Below are 22,318 nucleotides of genomic sequence, written 5' to 3' on the forward strand. Positions count from 1 at the left end.
CTGGCTGGAAGTTGGCATGTCGGTCTGGGTCAGATGGAAAAGATGGGCAAAATGAACAATTCCATCAGAAAGGACATCAGCGGTAAGACATTACCTGTAACTGTGCAGTGATCTGTTATATGTTCTGTAGGGCTGGTATCTACCACTGACCATATGGCGGTAATATCCATGTTGGTCGTTAAATAGAGATTATCTTCAGTAACAGCGCGGTCATCTGCTTAGGTTCTCCTCCGCTATTAGGGTGCGTCACCGAGTTGTAATCAAGGTTATCTGGTTAGGGGCCCACTCAGAAGCTTCGTCCCCCCTGGACCAAAACCCTAGCTACGCCTCTGAGCGTGGTAATATGACCTGTATAGTTGTCACACAGCACGGTAATATGGCGTGTATAGGCGCCACACAGCGCGGTAATATGACGTGTATAGGTGCCACACAGCGCGGTAATATGGCATGTACAGGTGCCACACAGCGTGGTAATATGGCGTGTATAGGCACCACACAGCATGGTAATATGGCGTTTATAGGTGCCACACGGCGCAGTAATGACATGTATAGGTGCTGTAAGCACTGTAATATAAGCTGTATAGGTGCCATGATGCAGCGTGGTAATATGACCTGTATAGTTGCCACAGCACGCTAATATGGCGTGCATACCTGCTCTACAGCACTGTGTGGCACATGCCTGACTACCACATTCAGTCAACTAACAGCACAAGGGTCAGGTTCGATCGAGATTACACAACTAAACAAGACGTAAAACCACGGACGCCGGGCGGTAACACGTGTGTCTTGTTTTGGTGCGTGTCTCAGGTTCAGGGCCGGACTTGAGAGAGCAGCAGTTTGCGCATGCGCGCTCTTGTCAGCTGGGAAGGAGGCGGAATAATGCGAAGACTGGTGTGTGGGGAGCGGCGCAGGTCCGTGTCCCTCTGATCCCCTGGCATTTCCCGGTCTGGCAGCCAAGCGCTCACCCTGACGGCGCAGCATCGAGTGGCCGCCGACGATTGACTGCTGATTCCAACATGTCGCAGACAGCGATGTCGGAAACGTACGGTATGGAGGCGGGGCTGGGGGCTGAGGACCGGTGCTAGGTGTAGTGCGGCGACTGCGGCCGGTGCAGGGAGTGGGAGAAGCTATGGAGACAGGCAGCACGCTGCTAGGAAGATGTCCCCGGGAGCATTATTTCATGGACAATTAGTGTCACTCTGTAAATAATTTGATCATATACCAACAAGTAACAATTGTGTGTCCGTGGACCGTGTGTCCGTGGCAAAACACGCTGACATGTCCATTTTTTTAATCAACAGTACGGGCCTCGAAACGTCCTGCACATGTGCACACATGAGATCCATACCTTAAGGGTATGCAACACAATCGGGGGTCATCTGTTTTTTTGTGGGGGGGGGGGGGGGGTTTGTATGTAATTAAAAAAAAAAAAAATTCCAAAGCTTTGCCCATCAATTCCGGACTGCACTTGGATGGCGCACACATGGCATCTGCGTGCTTACTGGCTTTTTCATGGACCCATTCACTTGAATGGGCAACTTTGATCATCAGATCAAAATCTGATGTTTCTCTGCTTTTTGTGTTTTTTTTTTTGCGGACCATCAGCAGAAAAACTGTTGTGAAAATATACAATTGAAATTGATTTTCCCGTAGTTTGTCCATCAACCACTTAACGACCGCCGATACACCTTAGAACAGCAGCAGTTAAGGGTACTTATTCTGGTGCTGAGAAATAAAGATATAGCGCCCTCCAACATCAGAAAATCTCTGGGGTCTCGGCTAACGGGGGTAGCTAAGACCCTGGAGAACATGATCAGGGCTGGTTTTTACAGTCCCCTGTTACACGATCGCCGTTATTAACCTATGGCAATAACAAATAAAAAAAAAGTTTGATTTAAAATTAATTTCTCTCTCTCTTCTGATATGATCTAGCATATCAGAGAAAAGAGAAATGGGGTCCCCTGATACCTCCGCCATCCCTGCGCACTCTTGATCTGTACCCCGGCCCTTTGCGTCATCTTCCTGGGAAAAAATGGCGGCCACATGCACAGTGCGCCGGCCGAGATCTGCCAGCCTGTACTCGGCAACAAGAGGGAATTTTTCCTATTGGTTCCTTTTGATCAGTGTGATTGACTCCATCACAGTGATCAAAATAAAAAAAAATTGTAAATCAAGTACCCCTTTGTCACCCCCTTAGTTAGAAAATAAAATCTAAAATTAAAAGATTGTAAATTTTTTTTCCATTGGTTGGAGTTAGAGTAGGGTTTTTTTTCAAAAGTGAAAAAAACAACAACAATATGACGGTTAGTTTTGAGCGCACATGCTCGCTATTCGAGTTTGCATCGGGCAGTGGGGTATGCATGGAGTACCACGGATTCCCGCATGGTTTTTTTGGTGTCCAGCAGCTGCAAAACATGCGGGGCAGGGACTTGAGCATGTCACTTAAGCACCCACAGTATTTGGTGGATACCCGAGCACCCGATGTAAACTGGAGTAGCGAGCACTTGTGCTCAAGACTAATGATGACATATTCAATTTGACAACTTACCGTATATACTCAAGTATAAGCCGACCCCCCCCCCTAATTTTGCAACAAAAAAATGGGAAAACTTATTGACTCGAGTATAAGCCTAGGGTGGAAAATGCAGCAGCTACCGGTTAAATGTCAAAAATAATAGATACCAATAAAAGTAAAATTGAGACATCAGTAGGTTGTGTTTTTGAATATTGAATCAGGAGCCCCATATAATGCTCTATACAGTTCATTGTGGCCCCATATAATGCTCTATACAGTTCATTATGGCCCCATAAGATGCTCCATACAAAATATAAGTAAAAAAAATCCGGCACTCAAAATCGTCTGCAAAAAAAGTTTTATTCCAGTGAAATCCCAAATATGTAACGTTTCGGTCTGTAACTTAGACCTTCCTCAGACTAGGATTGAAAAATATAACAAACAGTCAAAATCAAACAGTAAATAAATAAATACATATATGCCTTAAATTCAGGCAAACAAGAAACGTCCTAATTTCGACATACACGATCACATGAGAAAAACATGCAATAAAACATACTTTATCATATAGAGAACCCAGAGACCGTTTAAACTTAAGGCGTATATTGGCAAAATAATAACATTGCTTGTTTAAATAGAATTATGCATAAATAGGAAAACTATAGCATTTCTAGGTCCATATGATAATGTGTAAACAGATACATTGTACCAAAAAAGGCCATCATGGACACTTTATATAAGACATCCAAGGAAATGTGACACAAGCAATGTGAGCAATGTCACCCAGGATCATAATATAGTATGATATCTACCTAAGGGTTTCATGGAGAAAAAAATAAAATATAAAAAGGGGAAAAAATCAAAAAAAATATTTGGAGAAAAAATAACAAAAATGAAAAAAAAATGAGAACGTGAACCCAAAAAGGGGGGCATAGTGAGGTGGGAGAAAGAAAACAAATTACCATATCTGGGACAAAAACAAATGCTATAAAAAAAAAAGGGGAAGGAGAACACAAAATCTGAAAAAAGACGAAAATATGCAAAAATAGAGTGCTGTGATAATGCTGGCAAAATAGCTACGGAGTAAGAAAAAAATCTAATGAGATATATATGTAAGTACTAAATCAAAGGCAAAAGAGACAAGTACCCAGCGATAATAACCGCACCAAAACAGTTTCTAATGTGAGGACACAACCCCTCAGGGGGGACAAATGTATATACCTACAAGATATGGCAGGGGCGCTTACCGGATTGCTGCAGTGTGTGAGGAATCAAAAGAAAACAGCGCGTGGTAAGGGATAAGCTCCTGCTGATAATGGCGCTGACCCATGGCAGTCTAATTAAGCTATAAATAACCAGTGGGGGAGTGTCTCCTGCACCCGTAGTAGAGGAAGTGACGTGGCTTTGTGCGTGATGTGGCCGGTCGAACTACGCAAATAGCGCTAAGTCGGCGGCGTGAAGTACGGCGCATGGCTAGGATATAAACATCGTCCCCTACATAGGACGTCAGGACGGTGCACAGGTCACGTGTAGCTGGGCGGTGACGAGAATGAAGCGCACAGCTGGAACGCATGGCTGATGCTGTGTAGAAGTGCGCATGTCTGGACTATGAATGGACACCAGTATAGACAGCTAGAATGAGAAAACAAAGGTTAATATAAATGTGACGTGACAAATATGCAAATAAAGAGCAAAGTGAAAATAATGAGATATAAAAGACAAAATAAAAGGTGGGAATATAATGATAAAAACATAGAAAATAAAAATAAGTAAAAGACATGACAATACAGTGAAAAAGAAATGAAAAAATGAAATAAAAATGAAATAGAAATAAAAATAAAAAAGGAAATAAAAAGGAAATAAAAAGAAATAATAGGAAAAACATGAGAAAAGAAAAGAAAAAGGAAAAAAAAAAAGAGGGGAAAAAGAAAAAATTAAAAAAATAAATAAAAAATAAAAATATAATAAAAGTAGAAATGAATATAGAAAAAATAAAAATAAAAAATGAAGAAAAATAAAAAAATAAAAATAAAAAATAATAATGAAAAAATAAAATAAAAATTGATGTACCGATAAAAAAATTAAACTGAGAAGAACAAATTGAAATAAATGAAAAAAGGTGAAAAAAACTCCATACCCTTCTGGTGAGAAGATCAATTATGGGATTGAACAAACTGTAAGAGAAGGAACATTATTCAGAAAACCATAGACAACATTCTAAGTTCTCAAATATTCGCAATATCATATTCTCTATTAAGTCCTTTAGGTTCCATACTTTGGAGATAGTGTATCCAATAGGCCTCCCTTAATTTGAGTCGTCCAACCCGGTTACCTCCCCGTCTGTTAGGAAGAACCTGTTCCAGCACTAAGAACCTTAGTTGGGCTATTGTATGGCCCGCATTATGAAAATGATGTGGGATGGGAAGATGATCCCTCCCACAGCGTATATCGGATTTATGGTGAGAGATACGGTCTTTCACCGCCTGTGTAGTCTCGCCTACATAAATTTTGCCACAAGGACACTTTATTGCATAAACGACATATTGAGAGTTACAAGTAAAGAAACCCTGTATAGGGATATCAGTCCCAGTGAGTGGATGTGAAATTTTGTGGCCCTTGAGGACATTGGCACACTGTGCACATTGTAGACAGGGAAATGTACCCTTCCTTTGAGTTTGTAGAAACACCTGTCTCGGAGTACTCAAAAGGTACCGAGACAGGTGTTTCTACAAACTCAAAGGAAGGGTACATTTCCCTGTCTACAATGTGCACAGTGTGCCAATGTCCTCAAGGGCCACAAAATTTCACATCCACTCACTGGGACTGATATCCCTATACAGGGTTTCTTTACTTGTAACTCTCAATATGTCGTTTATGCAATAAAGTGTCCTTGTGGCAAAATTTATGTAGGCGAGACTACACAGGCGGTGAAAGACCGTATCTCTCACCATAAATCCGATATACGCTGTGGGAGGGATCATCTTCCCATCCCACATCATTTTCATAATGCGGGCCATACAATAGCCCAACTAAGGTTCTTAGTGCTGGAACAGGTTCTTCCTAACAGACGGGGAGGTAACCGGGTCGGACGACTCAAATTAAGGGAGGCCTATTGGATACACTATCTCCAAAGTATGGAACCTAAAGGACTTAATAGAGAATATGATATTGCGAATATTTAAGAACTTAGAATGTTGTCTATGGTTTTCTGAATAATGTTCCTTCTCTTACAGTTTGTTCAATCCCATAATTGATCTTCTCACCAGAAGGGTATGGAGTTTTTTTTTACCTTTTTTCATTTTTTTCAATTTGTTCTTCTCAGTTTAATTTTTTTATCGGTACATCAATTTTTATTTTTTTATTTTTTCATTATTATTTTTTTATTTTTTTTTTTTCTTCATTTTTTTTTTTTTCTATATTCATTTCTACTTTTATTATATTTTTATTTTTTATTTATTTTTTATTTATTTTTTAAAATTTTTCTTTTTCCCTTTTTTTTTTTTTTCTTTTCTTTTCTCATGTTTTTCCTATTATTTCTTTTTATTTCCTTTTTCTCCTTTTCCTTTTTTATTTCTATTTCTATTTCATTTTTATTTCATTTTTTCATTTCTTTTTCACTGTATTGTCATGTCTTTTACTTATTTTTATTTTCTATGTTTTTATCATTGTATTCCCACCTTTTATTTTGTCTTTTATATCTCATTATTTTCACTTTGCTCTTTATTTGCATATTTGTCACGTCACATTTATGTTAACCTTTGTTTTCTCATTCTAGCTGTCTATACTGGTGTCCATTCATAGTCCAGACATGCGCACTTCTACACAGCATCAGCCATGCGTTCCAGCTGTGCGCTTCATTCTCGTCACCGCCCAGCTACACGTGACCTGCGCACCGTCCTGACGTCCTATGTAGGGGACGATGTTTATATCCTAGCCATGCGCCGTACTTCACGCCGCCGACTTAGCGCTATTTGCGTAGTTCGACCGGCCACATCACGCACAAAGCCACGTCACTTCCTCTACTACGGGTGCAGGAGACACTCCCCCACTGGTTATTTATAGCTTAATTAGACTGCCATGGGTCAGCGCCAATATCAGCAGGAGCTTATCCTTTACCACGCGCTGTTTTCTTTTGATTCCTCACACTCTGCAGCAATCCGGTAAGTGCCCCTGCCATATCTTGTAGGTACAGGTCCTTCTCAAAAAATTAGCATATAGTGTTAAATTTCATTATTTACCATAATGTAATGATTACAATTAAACTTTCATATATTATAGATTCATTATCCACCAACTGAAATTTGTCAGGTCTTTTATTGTTTTAATACTGATGATTTTGGCATACAACTCCTGATAACCCAAAAAACCTGTCTCAATAAATTAGCATATTTCACCCATCCAATCAAATAAAAGTGTTTTTTAATAACAAACAAAAAAACCATCAAATAATAATGTTCAGTTATGCACTCAATACTTGGTCGGGAATCCTTTGGCAGAAATGACTGCTTCAATGCGGCGTGGCATGGAGGCAATCAGCCTGTGACACTGCTGAGATGTTATGGAAGCCCAGGATGCTTCAATAGCGGCCTTAAGCTCATCCAGAGTGTTGGGTCTTGCATCTCTCAACTTTCTCTTCACAATATCCCACAGATTCTCTATGGGGTTCAGGTCAGGAGAGTTGGCAGGCCAATTGAGCACAGTAATACCATGGTCAGTAAACCATTTACCAGTGGTTTTGGCACTGTGAGCAGGTGCCAGGTCGTGCTGAAAAATGAAATCTTCATCTCCATAAAGCATTTCAGCCGATGGAAGCATGAAGTGCTCCAAAATCTCCTGATAGCTAGCTGCATTGACCCTGCCCTTGATGAAACACAGTGGACCAACACCAGCAGCTGACATGGCACCCCACACCATCACTGACTGTGGGTACTTGACACTGGACTTCAGGCATTTTGGCATTTCCTTCTCCCCAGTCTTCCTCCAGACTCTGGCACCTTGATTTCCGAATGACATGCAAAATTTGCTTTCATCAGAAAAAAGTACTTGGGACCACTTAGCAACAGTCCAGTGCTGCTTCTCTGTAGCCCAGGTCAGGCGCCTCTGCCACTGTTTATGGTTCAAAAGTGGCTTTACCTGGGGAATGCGGCACCTGTAGCCCATTTCCTGCACACGCCTGTGCACGGTGGCTCTGGATGTTTCCACAACAGACTCAGTCCACTGCTTCCTCAGGTTCCCCAAGGTCTGGAATCGGTCCTTCTCCACAATCTTCCTCAGGGTCCGGTCTCCTCTTCTCGTTGTACAGCGTTTTCTGCCACATTGTTTCCTTCCAACAGACTTACCATTGAGGTGCCTTGATACAGCACTCTGGGAACAGCCTAATTGTTGAGAAATTTCTTTCTGGGTCTTACCCTCTTGCTTGAGGGTGTCAATGATGGCCTTCTTGACATCTGTCAGGTCGCTAGTCTTACCCATGATGGGGGTTTTGAGTAATGAACCAGGCAGGGAGTTTATAAAAGCCTCAGGTATCTTTTGCATGTGTTTAGAGTTAATTAGTTGATTCAGAAGATTAGGGTAATAGGTTGTTTAGAGAACCTTTTCTTGATATGCTAATTTATTGAGACAGGTTTTTTGGGTTATCAGGAGTTGTATGCCAAAATCATCAGTATTAAAACAATAAAAGACCTGACAAATTTCAGTTGGTGGATAATGAATCTATAATATATGAAAGTTTAATTGTAATCATTACATTATGGTAAATAATGAAATTTAACACTATATGCTAATTTTTTGAGAAGGACCTGTATATACATTTGTCCCCCCTGAGGGGTTGTGTCCTCACATTAGAAACTGTTTTGGTGCGGTTATTATCGCTGGGTACTTGTCTCTCTTGCCTTTGATTTAGTACTTACATATATATCTCATTAGATTTTTTTCTTGCTCCGTAGCTATTTTGCCAGCATTATCACAGCACTCTATTTTTGCATATTTTCGTCTTTTTTCAGATTTTGTGTTCTCCTTCCCCTTTTTTTATAGCATTTGTTTTTGTCCCAGATATGGTAATTTGTTTTCTTTCTCCCACCTCACTACGCCCCCCTTTTTGGGTTCACGTTCTCATTTTTTTTCATTTTTTCATTTTTGCTATTTTTTCTCCAAATATTTTTTTTGATTTTTTTTCCCCTTTTTATATTTTATTTTTTTCTCCATGAAACCCTTAGGTAGATATCATACTATATTATGATCCTGGGTGACATTGCTCACATTGCTTGTGTCACATTTCCTTGGATGTCTTATATAAAGTGTCCATGATGGCCTTTTTTGGTACAATGTATCTGTTTACACATTATCATATGGACCTAGAAATGCTATAGTTTTCCTATTTATGCATAATTCTATTTAAACAAGCAATGTTATTATTTTGCCAATATACGCCTTAAGTTTAAACGGTCTCTGGGTTCTCTATATGATAAAGTATGTTTTATTGCATGTTTTTCTCATGTGATAGTGTATGTCGAAATTAGGACGTTTCTTGTTTGCCTGAATTTAAGGCATATATGTATTTATTTATTTACTGTTTGATTTTGACTTTTTGTTATATTTTTCAATCCTAGTCTGAGGAAGGTCTAAGTTACAGACCGAAACGTTACATATTTGGGATTTCACTGGAATAAAACTTTTTTTGCAGACGATTTTGAGTGCCGGATTTTTTTGACTTATACATATAAGGGAGTGGTATCCCTCTCCGAGCACCTCCTGGTTACAGAGTGACGTGCATTATATTCTATATGACAGCTCCATACAAAATAGGCCCCATATAATGCTCCATACAGTTCATTACGGCCCCATAAGATGCTCCATATACAAATCTGCCCCATATAATGCTCCATGCAGTTCTTTATGGCCCCATAGATGCCCCATGTATGCTCCATGCTGTTCTTTATGGCCACATGTAATGCTCCATGCAGTTGTTTATGGCCCCATAGATGCTCCATATAATGCTCCATGCAGTTCTTTATGGCCACATGTAATGCTCCATATAATGCTCCATGCAGTTCTTTATGGCCACATGTAATGCTCCATGCAGTTCTTTATGGCCACATGTAATGCTCCATGTAGTTCATTATGGCCCCATAGATTCTCCATATAATGCTCCATGCAGTTCTTTATGACCACATGTAATGCTACATATAATGCTCCATGCAGTTCTTTATGGCCACATGTAATGCTCCATATAATGTTGACATGTAGTTCTTTATGGCCCCATAGACGCTCCATATAGCATTGTGCCACATGTAGTGCTGCTGCACTAAAAAAAAAAAAAATCACATACTCACCTCTCGTCGCTGCTCCTCAGCGTCCCGTCTCTCCGCACTGACTGTACAGGCAGAGGGTGGCACGCACACTAGTACGTCATTGTGCCCTCTGACCTGAACAGTCACTGCAGAGGACACGGAAGACGGGGGCGGCGGTGGAACGTGGAAAGGTGAATATGACATACTCTCCTGCTCCTGACGCGGTCCCTGCATGTCCCACGGTCCCCGGACGCGGCAGCTTCTTCCTGTAGTGAGCGGTCACGTGGCACCGCTCATTACAGTAATGAATATGCGGCTCCACCCCTATGGGAGTGGAGTCCATATTCATTACTTTAATGAGCGTTACCAGTGACCGCTAAACAGGAGAAGAAGCTGCCGCGCCCGAACACCGTGGGACATGCAGGGACCGCGTCAGGAGCGCCGGGAGCAGGTGAGTATTTGACAGGCGCCGCTCCCCCTCACCCGCAGATCCCCCCATCCCCCCCGCCTTCCATGACTCGAGTATAAGCCGAGAGGGGCACTTTCAGACCATTTTTTTGGGCTGAAAATCTCGGCTTATACTCTAGTATATACGGTAATTTTTATTCTTTGCTTATATAGCTCTAGCATATTCCGCTGTCATCAAATTCTGTGTCTTACCTGTTAGTTAAAAATGCTCACTTTACCCCCAGATAAAATCCTTGAGGAGTCTAGTTTCCAAAATGGTTTCACTTGTGGGGGTTTTCCACTGTTTAGGCACATCAGGGGCTCCTGAAACGGGACATGGCATCCGATCTCAATTCCAGCCAACTTTGCATTCAGAAAGTCAAATGGCACTCCTTCTCTTCCGAGCTCTGTCATGCGCCCAAACAGTGGCTTACCTCCACATACTTGGTGTCGGTGTACTCGGGAGAAATTGCACAACACATTTTGGGGTCCATTTTCATCTGTTAACCTTGGGAAAATAAAAAAGTTTGGATCGAAAGTACATTTTTTTTGCGAAAAAAAAACAGTTAAATGTTTGTTTTTTCTTTCCGCATTGCTTTAGTTCTCGTGAAGCAACTGAAGGGTTAATAAACTTTTTTTGAGGGGTGCAGATTTTATAATGGTGTCACTTTTGGGTATTTTGTGTCATATAGACCCTTCAAAGTCACTTCATATCTGAGGTGGTTCCTGAAAAAAAAATGGTTTTGTGAATTTTGTTGGAAAAATGAGAAATCGCTGATCAACTTTTAACCCTTATAACTTCCTGACAAAAAAAAAAATTGTTTCAAAAACTCTGCTTATGTAAAGTAGATATGTGGGAAATGTTATTTATTAACTATTTTGTGACATATCTCTCTGAATTAAAGGCTCAAAAATTAAATGTTTGAAAATTGCAATATTTTCCACATTTTTGCCAAATTTGTTTTTTTTCATAAATAAGCGAGAGTCATATCGAATAACTTTTATCACTAACATGAAGTACAATATGTCAGGAAAAAACAGTTTCGTAATCAATGGAATCCGTTGAAGCGTTCCAGAGCTATAACTTCATAAAGTGACAGTGATAAAAATTGTCCTGGTCATTAACCCCCGGAGCTTTTTGCGGTTTCGTTTTTCGCTCCCCTCCTTCCCAGAACCATAACTTTTTTATTTTTCCGTCAATATAGCCATATGAGGGCTTATTTTTTGCAGGACGAGTTGTGCTTTTGGACAACACCATTGGTTTTACCATGTTGTGTACTAGAAAATGGGAAAGAAATTCCAAGTGTGGTGAAATTGCAAAAAAAAAGTGCAATTTCACACTTGTTTTTTTGTTTGGCATTTTTGCTAGGTTCACTAAATGCTAAAACTGACCTGCCACTATGATTCTCCAGGTCATTATGAGTTCATAGACACAAAACATGTCTAGGTTATTTTTTATGCATGTAAAGAAGCTGCGGAGACACCATCACGTGTTTCTCGACACAAGCAGTGAATAGCCAGGCCTTTCCCCGGGAAGGAACAACCACGGGAAGGGCAGCATCCTATGAAGGAAAGCCACCTATGCCAAGCATGGTATCCATCCACAGACAGCTGTTTCGGGGTTTTGCCCCTCATCAGTGTGGAGTAGGAACCCCGAAACAGCTGTCTGTGGATATGGCATAGGTGGCTTTCCTTCATAGGATGCTGCCCTTCCCGTGGTTGTTCCTTCCCGGGGAAAGGCCTGGCTATTCACTGCTTGTGTCGAGAAACACGTGATGGTGTCTCCGCAGCTTCTTTACATGCATCTGCAAATTTCCCATAAGGGATGGGGGCAGTGTTCTGGAATGTGTCTCCGCGGTGTTGGATGTTTTGGTCTCCCCGAGGCCAATCATCTGTGCCTTTATAGGTTATTTTTTATGTTAGTGATGAAGAAAAATTCCAAACTTTGCTAAAAATAAAACAAATTGCGCAATTTTCCAAGACCCATAGCATCTCCATTTTTCGTGATCTCGGGACGGGTGAGTGCTTATTTTTTGTGCGCTGAGCTGACGTTTTTAAATTATACCATTTTGGTGCAGATATAATCTTTTGATCACCCGTTATTGCATTTCAATGCAATGTCACAGTGACCAAAAAAACGTAATTCTGGCGTTTTGCTACATGTAGCATTTTCTGTGCGTCCGATTTTCGTCGGAAAATGACGCACGCGTCGCAAAACGCGCGCGTTTGCGCGCGTTTTAGCGCGTGTTGCGTCGCCGACGCACGGCGGCGCAACGCTAATGTGAACGTAGCCTCAGACGTACTATTCCGTCCATGTGGAGTGGGCCCTACTTCCCAAGGACGGAATAGTACGTCATACGCGATCGCAGCTGACATCCGGCACTATGTGCCAGGAGCGGTCACGGACCGCCCCCGGCACATTAACCCCCGACACACCGCGATCAAACATGATCGCGATGTGCCGGCGGTGCAGGGAGGGGGCTCCCTGCGGGCTTCCCTGAGACCCCCGCAGCAACGCGATATGATCACGTTGCTGCGAGGGTCTCCTGTTGTGAATTCTGTTGTCGAACTCACTCCTGTGGTCGTGAATGGTACTTCGGCGAGTTCTGACTATGGGCTCCCTCTGGTGGCTATGAGTGAAGCTGCTGCTTCAGAGGTTCCTTACACAGGTGACGTGGTTTATCCTTTGGTTGGCTTCTCTATTTAACTCCACTCAGATCGTTACTCCATGCCAGCTGTCAATGTTTTAGCATTGGTTCAGTTCGCTCCTGGATCTGCCTGGTGACCTGTCTTCTCCTGCAGAAGCTAAGTTCCTTATTGTTATTTTTGCTCATTGTTTCTTTGTCCAGCTGGTTATCCTGATTTTGTTTTGCTAGCTGGAAGCTCTGGGATGCAGAGTGGCACCCCGCACCGTGAGTCGGTGCGGATGACCCTTTTGCACACTCTGCGTGGTCTTTTGTAGGTTTTTGTGCTGACTGCAAAGATTCCTTTCCTATCCTCTGTCTATTTAGTAAGTCTGGCCTCCCTTTGCTGAAACCTATTTCATTTTTGCGTTTGTGACTTTCATCTTTACTCACAGTCATTATATGTGGGGGGCTGTTATGAAAGGTAATTCAGTACCACAATGGACATAGAGGTCAGCGCACATACAGTGACCTGGCAATAACCCAAAAAACAAGAACGAGCTCTGAGACGTGGGAACTCTGTTGACCGCAATCCCTAATCCTCTCCAACCACACTAAAGGCAGCCGTGGATTGCGCCTAACGCTCCCTATGCAACTCGGCACGGCCTGAGAAACTAGCTAGCCTGAAGATAGAAAATAAGCCTACCTTGCCTCAGAGAAATCCCCCAAAGGAAAAGGCAGCCCCCACATATAATGACTGTGAGTTAAGATGAAAAGACAAACGTAGAGATGAAATAGAGTTAGCAAAGTGAGGCCCAACTTTCTGAACAGAGCGAGGATAGGAAAGGTAACTTTGCGGTCAACACAAAACCCTACAAAAACCACGCAAAGGGGGCAAAAAGACCCTCCGTACCGAACTAACGGCACGGAGGTACACCCTCTGCGTCCCAGAGCTTCCAGCAAGCAGGAAAAAAAACAAATTGACAAGCTGGACAGAAAAAAAACAACAAACAAATAGCAAAGAGGAAATTACCGATGCAGAGCAGCAGGCCACAGGAACGATCCAGGAGGAAACGGGTCCAATACTAGAACATTGACTGGAGGCCAGGATCAAAGCACTAGGTGGAGTTAAATAGAGCAGCACCTAACGACTTCACCACATCACCTGAGGAAGGAAACTCAGAAGCCGCAGTACCACTTTCCTCCACCAACGGAAGCTCACAGAGAGAATCAGCCGAAGTACCACTTGTGACCACAGGAGGGAGCTCTGCCACAGAATTCACAACAGGGGGCTGCCTAATTCCTTTGGGGAATTTCTCTGAGGCAAGGTAGGCTTTATTTTCTATCTCTAGGGCTAGCTAGCTCTGAGGCTGTGACGAGGCGCCTAGGGAGCGTCAGGAGCGCTCCACAGCTATTTTTAGTGTGTGCGATAGGATTAGGGCTTGCGGTCAGCAGAGCTCCCACATCCCAGAGCTCGTCCTGTATGAGTTTAACTATCAGGTCCGGTGCTCCTAACCACCAGGTCATAAGTCTCCTACCTTCCTCCCTGCAGCAAGGCCCGGATCCAATATGGCCGCGGCATCCGGGTCCTGCAGGGAGGGAGGTGGCTTACCATGTGCCTGCTCAGAGCAGGCGCTTGGTAAGGCTGCAGTGCTCTGGGACAGATCGGTGATCTGACAGAGTGCTGTGGAAACTGTCAGATCACCGATCTGTATTGTCCCCCCCCCCCCCCCTTCCAGGACAAAGTAAAAAAGTTTAAAAAAAATTTCCAAGTGTGTAAAAAAAATTAAAAAAAAACTCCTAAATTAAAAAAATATATTATTCCCATAAATACATTTCTTTATCTAAATTTTAAAAAAATAAATAAAAGTACACATATTTAGTATTGCCGCGTCCGTTACGACCCGACCTGTAAAACTGTCCCACTAGTTAACCCCTTCAGTAAACACCGTAAGAAAAAAAAAAAAAGAGGCAAAAAACAACGCTTTATTATCATACCACCGAACAAAAAGTGGAATAACACGCGATCAAAAAGACGGATATAAATAACCATGGTACCGCTGAAAGCGTCATCTTGTCCCGCAAAAAAACGAGCCGCCATACAGCAACATCAGCAAAAAAATAAAAAAGTTATAGTCCTCAGAATAAAGCGATGCAAAAACAATTATTTTTTTCTATAAAATAGTTTTTATCGTATAAAAGCTCCAAAACATAAAAAAAATATATAAATGAGGTGTCGCTGTAATCGTACTGACCCGAAGAATAAAACTGCTTTATCAATTTTACCAAACGCGGAACGGTATAAACGCCTCCCCCAAAAGAAATTCATGAATAGCTGGTTTTCGGTCATTCTGCCTCACAAAAATTGGAATAAAAAGCGATCAAAAAATGTCACGTGCCCGAGCATGTTACCAATAAAAACGTCAACTCGTCCCGCAAAAAACAAGACCTCACATGACTCTGTGGACTCGAATATGGAAAAATTATAGCTCTCAAAATGTGGTAACGCAAAAAATATTTTTTGCAATAAAAAGCGTCTTTCAGTGTGTGACGGCTGCCAATCATAAAAATCCGCTAAAAAACCTCCTATAAAAGTAAATCAAACCCCCCCTTCATCACCCCCCTTAGTTAGGGAAAAATTAAAAAATGTATTTATTTCCATTTTCCCATTAGGGTTGGGGCTAGGGTTAGGGCTAGGGTTGGGGCTAGGGTTAGGGCTAGGGTTAAGGCTACAGTTAGGGTTGGGGCTAAAGTTAGGGTTAGGGTTTGGATTACATTTGCGGTTGGGAATAGGGTTGGGATTAGAGTTAGGGGTGTGTCTGGGTTAGAGGTGTGGTTAGGGTTACCGTTGGAATTAGGGTTAGGAGTGTGTTTGGATTAGGGTTTCAGTTATAATTTAGGGGTTTCCACTGTTTAGGCAAATCAGGGGCTCTCCAAACGCGACATGGCGTCCGATCTCAATTCCAGCCAATTCTGCGTTGAAAAAGTAAAACAGTGCTCCTTCCCTTCCGAGCTCTACCGTGTGCCCAAACAGGAGTTTACCCCAACATATGGGGTATCGGCGTACTCATGACAAATTGGACAACAACTTTTGGGGTCCAATTTCTCCTGTTACCCTTGGGAAAATACAAAACTGGGGGCCATAAAATTATTTTTGTGGGGAAAAAAAAAGATTTTTTATTTTCACGGCTCTGCGTTATAAACTGTAGTGAAATACTTGGGGGCTCAAAGTTCTCACAACACATCTAGATAAGTTCCTTGGGGGGTCTAGTTTCCAATATGGGGTCACTTGTGGGGGGTTTCTACTGTTTAGGTACATTTGGGGCTCTGCAAACACAATGTGACGCCTGCAGACCATTCCATCTAAGTCTGTATTCCAAATGGCGCTCCTTCCCTTCCGAGCCCTCCCATACGCCCAAACGCTGGTTCCCCCCCACATATAGGGTATCCGCACACTCAGGACAAATTGCACAACAACTTTTGGGGTCCAATTTCTCCTGTTACCCTCAGGAAAATACAAAACTGGGGGCTAAAAAATAATTTTTGTGGGAAAACATTTTTGTTTTATTTTTACGGCTCTGCATTATAAACTTCTGTGAAGCTCTTGGTGGGTCAAAGTGCTCACCACACATCTAAATAAGTTCCTTAGGGGGTCTACTTTTCAAAATGGTGTCACTTGTGGGGGCTTTCAATGTTTAGGCACATCAGTGGCTCTCCAAACGCAACATGGCGTCCCATCTCAATTCCTGTCAATTTTGCATTGAAAGGTCAAACGGCGCTCCTTCCCTTCCGAGCTCTCCCATGCTCCCAAACAGTGGTTTACCCCCACATATGGGGTATCAGCATACTCAGGACAAATTGGACAACAACTTTTTTGTTCCAATTTCTTCTCTTACCATTGGGAAAATAAAAAATTGGGGGCGAAAAGATAATTTTTGTGTAAAAAAAAAAAAAATGATTTTTTATTTTTACGGTTCTGCATTATAAACTTCTGTGAAGCACTTGGTGGGTCAAAGTGCTCACCACACCTCTAAATAAGTTCCTTAGGGGGTCTACTTTCCAAAATGGTGTCACTTGTGGGGGGTTTCAATGTTTAGGCACATCAGAGGCTCTCTAAACGCAACATGGCGTCCCATCTCAATTCCTGTCAATTTTGCATTGAAAGGTCAAACGGCGCTCCTTCCCTTCCGAGCTCTCCCATGCGCCCAAACATTGGTTTACCCCCACATATGGGGTATCGGAGTACTCAGGACAAATTGTGCAACAACTTTTATGGTCCATTTTCTCCTGTAACCCTTGGTAAAATAAAACAAATTGGAGCTGAAGTAAATTTTTTGTGAAAAAAAGTTAAATGTTAATTTTTATTTAAACATTCCAAAATTCCTGTGAAACACCTGAAGGGTTAATAAACTTCTTGAATGTGGTTTTGAGAACCTTGAGAGGTGCAGTTTTTAGAATGGTGTCACACTTGGGTATTTTCTATCATATAGACCCCTCAAAATGACTTCAAATGAGATGTGGTCCCTAAAATAAAATGGTGTTGTAAAAATGAGAAATTGCTGGTCAACTTTTAACCCTTATAACTCCCTAACAAAAAAAAATTTTGGTTCCAAAATTGTGCTGATGTAATGTAGACATGTGGGAAATGTTACTTATTAAGTATTTTGTGTGACATATCTCTGTGATTTAATTGCATAAAAATTCAAAGTTGGAAAATTGCGAAATGCTCAAAATTTTTGCCAAATTTTCGTTTTTTCCACAAATAAACGCAGGTAATATCAAAGAAATTTTACCACTATCATGAAGTACAATATGTCACGAGAAAACAATGTCAGAATCATCAGGATCCAGAGTTATAACATCATAAAGGGACAGTGGTCAGAATTGTAAAAATTGGCCCGGTCCATAACGTGCAAACCACCCTTGGGGGTAAAGGGGTTAATTGATAGACCTGGTGATTCTGAACTCTGCAATACCAAATATGTGTAGGTTTGATTTTTTGTTTTTGTTTTATTTTGAATGGGATGAAAGGGGGGTGATTTGAACTTTTATATTTTTATTTTTTTCATATTTTTTAAAACATTATTGTTTTTTTACTTTTGCCATGCTTCAATAGCCTCCATGGGAGGCTAGAAGCTGACATAGCCTGATCGGCTCTGCTAAATAGAGGCGATGCTCAGAGCGCTCCTATGTAGCAGATTTGCTGCATTGCTATGAGCGCTGACCACAGGGTGGCGCTCACAGCAATCTGGCATCAACAGCCATAGAGGTCTTCAGGAGACCTCTGGTTGTTATGCCAATGCACCGATAACCCCCGATCAAGTGACGGGGGTCACTAATGTGCGCATTTCCGGCCGGATTGCCTGAAGCGTTTGTTAAATGCCGCTGTCAGCGTTTGACAGCGGCATTTAACTAGTTAATAGCGGCGGGTGGATCGCGATTCCACCCGCTGCTATTACGGGCCCATGTCAGCTGTACAAAACAGCTGACAAATCCTGGCTTTGATGCAGGCTCACCGCCGGAGCCGACATCAAAGCAGGGGTTAAGGTCTACAGTATATTGGCTCTGTCACTAAGGGGTTAAATAACTGACAGAACCTATAATACAAAAATTGCCGAGTGAATGAGCCCCGAGGGTGTGTACACGTCGTCTATTTTACGTGCGTCCTTCGTGGAACCTGCTTGAAAAAGCTCTAGAAAAAGTGAACACAGAAATGTATAAACTAACTTTCTGGGCAGTGGAGTCTGTTGTTATTTCTATTAACTACCGTATTTTTCAGATTATAAGACGCACTTTTATGATCCCCAAAATTAGGCCATGGTCACACTAGCGAGAAATACGGGTGAGTGCTATGTGATAAAAAATCGCATAGTACTCAGACCAATGTTAATCTATGGGGCAGCTCCTACCATCCATTGTTTTCTCGGCCGTATTATATGTGCGAGAGAAATCGCAGCATGCTGCGATTTGCACCATATATTGGCTGAGAATCGCCAATGAAAGTCTATGGGTTCGAGAAAAACCCCCACACCGCATGTACCATCAGTATGACTTGCGAGAAATACGCACCGGTGTCCTTTAGAAAAGCCGGCAATCCAGTGCGGTGTAATGTAAAATCACACTGACAGGTTAGAATAGATAAAATAAATGTCTACACATAGTATAGGTAGATATATACCATAGCAGAATAGCCGATAATTCAATTGTTGGGTTCTGTAAAATCATTGCAGAAGCCAACAGGATATGAGACATGGATTACATACAGTAAACCATTGCATATCTGTTAGATTTTATATGTCCCTCACTAATAATGTTAGTAGTGTGTGTAGGTCTGTATGTCTTAAATTAAAGGATTAATTGACGGAGAAAACTGGCGTGGGCTCCCGCACAATTTTCTCCGCCAGAGAGGGAAAGCCAGTGACTGATGGCAGATATTAATAGCCTACAGAAGGACCATGGTTATTGCTAAAAAAAAATCTGCCCCCAGCCACCCCAGAAAAGGTGCATCTGTAAGATGCGCCTATTCCGGCACTTAGCCTCTCTCTTCCCACTGCCCTGTAGCATTGGCTTATGGGGTAATAAGAGGTTAATGTCACCTTGCTATTGTAAGGTGACATTAAGCCTGGTTAATAATGGAGGTGTTAATAAGACACCTATCCTTTATTAATCCAATAGTCTGAAAGGGTTAAAAATACACACACGTTAAGAATAAAGTATTTTAATGAAATAATGAAACACACAGGTTTAACATCTTTATTGCACTCTCAATCCAAACAAAGTGCTCGTTCTGTAAAAAAATCCATAATAAGTAAGCAACAATATCACATACCTGTCCGCTGTACAGTTAAGTCCCACGCAGTAATCCATATCTGGGGTCATTTACATTTTACAATCGGGAGCGCTGCTAATGCGGCCGCTCCTGGCTGTAAACAACTGGGGAATGGGAATGAAATGCAGGGAGCGGAGCTTCGGTGACTAGTGGTGACGTCGCCGAAGCTGCGCCCCCTGGTGGCATGAACTCAAATGAACTCTTCAGCTTGGGAAAATCAGCTGGCATTTTCCCAGGCTGAAGAGTATATGGATTACTGCGTGGGACTTAACTGTACGGCGGATATGTCTATTCATCTAGCTATAGTATCCATCTAGCTATAGAGATATCTATCCATCTAACTATACATATATCTATCCATCTAGCTATAGATATATCTATCCCTCTAGCTCAGTACCCGGCACTGCCGCCGGCACTCGGGACCGGAACGTTCAGCTACATAGAAATGCAGCCGCATACTCCGGTCCCGAGTGCCAGCGGCAGTGGCGGGTATTGATGCGAGAGACTACTGCGAGTTTGACACCGGCCTTAAAGGGAACCTGTCACCCCGTTTTTTCAATATGAGCTAAAAATAGAGTTCAATAGGGCCTGAGCTGTGCTTTACAATAGTGCCTTTATTATCCCCTGATTCCCCACCTTTGCAGCCAAAATACCTTAGTAAACTCACCGTTTTCGGCTGTCAATACCCCAATCCGGTCCGATGGGCGTTGCCAAATCGCTGACTCTCCCCCCCCGCTCCTCGGCGTGTCAGACGTAACTCGATCTGTGAATAGCACACATCGCGCTCATTTTTTGCGGTTGCGCAGTGCATTAGGCTCTAGCGCATGCGCAGTATGTATTGCCAAACTGTTGGCAAAGTACATAATACATCATTGCGCATGCACGGGTTTTCACTGTAACCTCTGTGCCCCGGAAGTCAGGATATGCAAACTGTGTTGTCCTGGACGCCGGTAAACTTTTCCGGGGCGCACAGGTTACAGTGAAAACCTGTGCATGCGCAATGATGTGCTGTATGCTATGCTCACAGTTGGGCAAAGCATAATGCGCAGGCGCGAGATGACACTTTAATGCGCAGGCGCGAAATACAACGCCAACGCCAGGAAGAAGTTTCTTAGTGAAAAGCCGGACCGGACTGGGGTGATTGACAGCCGAAAACGGCGCGTTTACTAAGGTATTTTGGCAGCAAAGGTGGGGAATCAGGGTATAATAAAGGCACAATTGTAAAGCACAGCTCAGGCCCTATTGAACGCTATTTTTTAGCTCATATTTAAAAAACGGGGTGACAGGTTCCCTTTAAACGCAATGTCTGTTTAATTTCTGGGAAAAAAAATGGGCTCCCGCACAATTTTCTGTGCCAGAAAGGGAAAGCCAGCGACTAGGGGCCAATGTTTATAGCCTGGGAAGGGGTTAATACCATGGATCCTTTTTTTTATTTTTTATTTTTTTTTATTTTACTCAAATAGTTTTTTATATTTAGTATAAAATTTCAATAAAACATTTGACATTAATACATGTATTTTCAAATTTTCCCCAACATTAACCCTCCCTTACCCACCCCTCCCCCCTCCTTCCCCCCTCCTTCCCAGTTAGATAGCTCACGCTCTTCTCTTAGCATGTCTTTTGTAGCAGTATATACGTTAGCATTATATAGTCTTCCATTATGAACATATAGACCATTATTGTATAGGTGAAACCTCCTCAGGCCTATCTTCCCTTGACCTCCTCCTAACCCAATTCCAGCCAAGGCGTCCACAATTTATCATACAAGACCATTTTCCATCTTTTCTGATACACTCCCTTTTCCAAGGCAATGACCACATATTTAATGTATTCTCCCCTCGAGGGAGGCTCCTCTTTTATCCAATGTCTTGCTATGACCTTCCGAGCCATGTATAGCAATCTAGCGATTGCTATTTTCAACTAGTTATCCACAACTATCTCCTCTACATATCCCAACACGCACACCACTGATTCCCTTGGAATTACACATCTGTACGCCCCTTCTATCTGGCTGAGAACAACCAACCAAAAAGCAGTGAATTTTGGATCCGTCCAGAGCATGTGAAACATTCCAGCATTATCATTCCTACATCTAGGGCATTCCGAATCAGATCTCAACCCCGCTCTGTATAAGACATCCGGAGACCTATACACTCTGTGTATAATATAAAGCTGGGAAAGTCTATACGGCTCATTCAATGATAATTTTGGTATCCATTCTAATACAGACTCCCACGTTTCATCCTCTAAGTGACCCAACTCTCTTTCCCATTTAGCCCTCGCGCCAATTGTATATCCCAATGAGTGAGTATGGAATAAATCCTTGTACAGGGAGGAGATAACACCCCTCGTTGACCCCATTCCACAGATGTATTCCAATACTAAGTCACTTTGGAGTAGAGGCAATTCCCCTTATTTCTGAGCCACAAATGCATGTCGAACTTGTGCATATTGATAACCGACGGATGTCCTAAGATCATACTACAACTGCACCTGGGAAAAGGGTTTCAACTCCCACCGCTCTAAAATCTGACAGACATATCTAATCCCCCTAGCTTGCCATTCTGATATACATCCCATTGCCAAAAACTTTGGTAGATTATTATTAAACCAC

The 22,318-nt window shown here is 42.2% G+C and overlaps 1 protein-coding gene across 2 annotated transcripts in view; it reads left to right on the forward strand.

Annotated features, from left to right (window-relative positions):
• The first annotated feature begins 853 nt into the window (after positions 1–853).
• The window catches only part of RAB4A (RAB4A, member RAS oncogene family), a 124,082-nt gene continuing 102,617 nt past the window's right edge, over positions 854–22,318 (forward strand). Inside the window, exon 1 of one of the 2 annotated variants that reach the window (XM_069769494.1) lies at positions 854–1,047. In XM_069769494.1, coding sequence (XP_069625595.1) covers positions 1,017–1,047 — 31 coding nt within the window. In that variant the 5' untranslated portion in view covers positions 854–1,016. The remainder of the gene's footprint in view (positions 1,048–22,318) is intronic. The other variant, XM_069769495.1, reaches the window with a different exon arrangement.

The sequence above is a fragment of the Ranitomeya imitator genome, chromosome 5 (genome assembly GCF_032444005.1).
Source record: "Ranitomeya imitator isolate aRanImi1 chromosome 5, aRanImi1.pri, whole genome shotgun sequence".
In the NCBI taxonomy this organism is placed as follows: domain Eukaryota; kingdom Metazoa; phylum Chordata; class Amphibia; order Anura; family Dendrobatidae; genus Ranitomeya; species Ranitomeya imitator.